The following is a 3211-nucleotide window of genomic DNA, read 5'->3' as shown; positions in this document are numbered from 1 at the left end:
TGCTGCCCCTGGAAATAGAGTTACATTGGCACGCAGCTCTACGATCCGCGCCTCTACACATGTTTCACGCTACAAAAAATTATATTCATTCATGATTTATTACGCCCGGTGGCCTCCGGCCAATAGGGCTTAAAAAAAAAAATTAATACTATGCACCTTATTCAGGCGATGAGGCTGCCTCCATAACGCTCGAGAATTATAGAATGGATGGCGTAAAGTAAGCAACGCGCAGTGCAAGTATTATCCATGCTGCGTCGTGGTGGGCCATTTGGACAAGGAACTTACGTGGAACTATTTGAACCCGTGGACTCCTCACTCTCCCAAAAAAAAAAAAAAAAAAACGACAGTCAGAGATCTGGCCAAGAAGCGTGCTTAATAAAGCGCCTCGCTCCGGACCGGAACTGGGAGGCTGAAGGCCTGACGTGTCTCCCAGCGGAGTCTAGTCTGAATGTTTGCCTGACAAGTACGAAAGCAAGACGCACTAAACAGTCGATTCCCAGCTTCCGCTCCTCAAGCTGCATCACCAAAATTCTAGAGAAAGCGAATTGCCCCTGCGGAATATGCAATCACGATTTAGTGTTCATGTTTTTCTGATTTTGGTGTTCTGATTAGACCACGAAGGCAGCGAATGGTGGACTATGTCTTTTTTCGCGTTCGTGACGTAGAGCTGGGATGAAGCGTCAGGCGCCTTAACAATGCCCTTGTGCCCATTCTTTCGTTCACCCTGACAGCTGTGTCACCATTCACGTCCACGTAGCCCGGATCTGCCTTGGCTTGTAACAAAACAGCTATTACCTTCTCGTAGCCGTAGTGCGAGGGCCAAAATAGCGGCGATCTGCGAGAACTTGACAACGAGTTGACGTCTACGTCTGGTCGTTGCGCCAGAATGTTGACGACGGCGTCGTGTCCCTGATCTGCTGCGATCCATAAAGGCGTTACCATCCGCGCATTTTTTAAATCCGGCCTAACACCTTCCTGTAGAAGCTGTTCGATACCATTTACGTCCCCAGCTTTTGCCGCATTGTAGAATTTCGCGATACGACGATGGTCGTCGTTGGCTGAGACAAGACAGCCCTGTCAGGATATCAGGTCTAGGACGCGATCTTGGCCACACATTGCCGCTGCGAGTAAGACTGTTTCCGTAACGGAGAGCGTAGTGTCGTCTCTATACTGTTCAAAGAGAAGTTGCATGACATGCAACAATTGGTCCTATGCACTCTTCTCTCTCTAGGAAATGACAGAGATCTGACTGAGAAGTGAGCCCAATGTAGGGACTTGCTCTGTGCCGGAACTGGGAGGTTGGCGTCCTGCTGGGTCTCCCAGTGGAGTCTGGATTGCATCGGCATGGCTGGGTAGGGATCAGCGCAAAACGCACTAAGCAGTAGATTTATCGCTGTAAATTTTCACGCTGCAACATGGAGGAGCGGCATCATTTGTTAGCTGTTTCCCATTCGTTGCGTGCAGCCGCATTTGCCACCTGCTCTTTGATCGTGATCTCGATTTCTCACTGATTGAGCAGCAACGCCTTCACCTCTTTCCCACTATGCTTATTTCCCAACGCAGCTATCATTACCGCTTCTGTGATCGTGATCTCGCTTCCTCGTTGATTGAGAAGTAGTGCCATCACTTCCTTGCCATTTCCCCAATTTCCTGCAGCAGCCGCCACCACATGCTCCGTGATCGTGATGTCGTTTCCTCGCTGATCGAGGAGCAGCGCCATTACCTCCTTGCCATTCCTCCAATTTCCTGCCGCAGCTATTACTACCTCTTCCGTGATCGTCACGGCGCTTCCTCGTAGCTTAAGAAAAGACGCCATAACTTCCCCGTCCACGCTTCCAGCAAGAATAGTGGCCAACTTTTCTGTGATTATGATCTCGCTTCCTCTGTGTTCGAGAAGGAGCGCGATCACTTTCTTGCTGTTCTCCCAATTTTCTGCCGCAGTCGTCATCTTCGCCATCAACTCTGCGATCATAGAATCGCCTGTGTGCAGATTGGAAAAAAGCGCCATCACCTCCTTGCCAGTCTCTAAAGCCCTCATCACAGTTAACACCACCTGCTCTGTGATGGTTATTTCGCTTCCTCGCCGGTCGAGAAGTAGCGCCAACATTTCCTTGCCCTGCTTTCGATTTACCGCCGCAGCCTTGACCACATCCTCCGTAATCACGATCTCACTTCCTCGCTGGTCGAGAAGAAAAGTCAGTACTTCCTTGGCCTTTCCTAGATTTTTCGCCGCGGCCTTCACCACCTCTTCTGTAATCGTAATCTCATTTCCTCGCTGATCGAGGAGCAGCGCCATCATCTCCTTGCCATCAGTCTCATTTCCTGCCGCAGCCAGCACAACCCGCTCTGCAATCGTTCTATCGCCTCCTTTGTAGTTGAGAAGCAGCGCCATCACTTCTTTGCCATTCCCCTTGCTCCCTGCCGTGGCTATCAACATCTCCTCTTCTCGCTGCTCGAGGAGGAACATAATCACTTCTTTATTACCGCCCCGGACTCCTGCCGCAGCATTTACTATTTCCTTTGTAATCGTGATCTCGCTTCCTCGCTGGTTGAGAATGAGCCTTATCACTTCCTTACCACTCTTCCAATTTTCTGCCGCAGCCTTCATGACATCTTTCGTGATCGTGATGTCGCTCCCTCGCAGCGTCAGGAGAAGCGCTATCACTTCTTTGCCATTGTCCAAATTTCCCGCTGCAGCCTTCATCACCTCCTCCGTTACTGCGATCTCTCTTCCCCAATGCTTGAAGAAAAGGGCCGTTACCTCCTTGTCAAAACTTCCAACAAGAATTGTGACAAACTTCTCTGTGATTGTGATCTTAATTGCCCGTTGGTGAAGAAGGAGCGCCATTACCTGCTTGCCATTCTTCCAATTTTCAGCCGCAGCCTTTACTACCTCTTCTGTGATTGTGATTTCACCTCCTCGCCGCCGGAGAAAAAGCTCCATCACTTCGCTGCCACTCTCCCAGTTTCTCGCCGCTGCCTTCACCACCTCTTCTGTCATCGTGATTTCGCTTCCTCGATGATCGAGAAGGAGTGTCACCAACTCGGAGCCAAAGCTCCTAGCAAGACTAGTGACTAATATTTCTGTAATGGTCATCTTGCTTCCGCGTTGTTCCAGAAGCAACGTCATCACTTCCATGCCACTCTTGACATTTCCTGCCGCAGCCTTCACCACCTTCTCTGTGATTGTGATCTCGCTCCCGCGCTGCTC

At 50.2% G+C, this 3211-nt stretch overlaps 1 protein-coding gene across 1 annotated transcript; it reads right to left on the bottom strand.

Moving 5' to 3' along the window:
• Window positions 1-1504: 1504 nt before the first annotated feature.
• BBA_07672 (HET domain protein) lies at window positions 1505-3001 on the bottom strand (the record flags this gene model as incomplete). The annotated part of the gene is made up of 1 exon (XM_008602769.1): window positions 1505-3001. The coding sequence occupies one exon, from the start codon at window positions 2999-3001 to the stop codon at window positions 1505-1507; it is 1497 nt and encodes a 498-aa protein (XP_008600991.1).
• Window positions 3002-3211: the final 210 nt, after the last annotated feature.

The sequence above is a fragment of the Beauveria bassiana genome, assembly GCF_000280675.1.
Source record: "Beauveria bassiana ARSEF 2860 unplaced genomic scaffold BBA_S00026, whole genome shotgun sequence".
NCBI classification, from domain to species: Eukaryota; Fungi; Ascomycota; class Sordariomycetes; order Hypocreales; family Cordycipitaceae; genus Beauveria; species Beauveria bassiana.
This window is presented reverse-complemented; position numbering and strand designations above follow the sequence as displayed.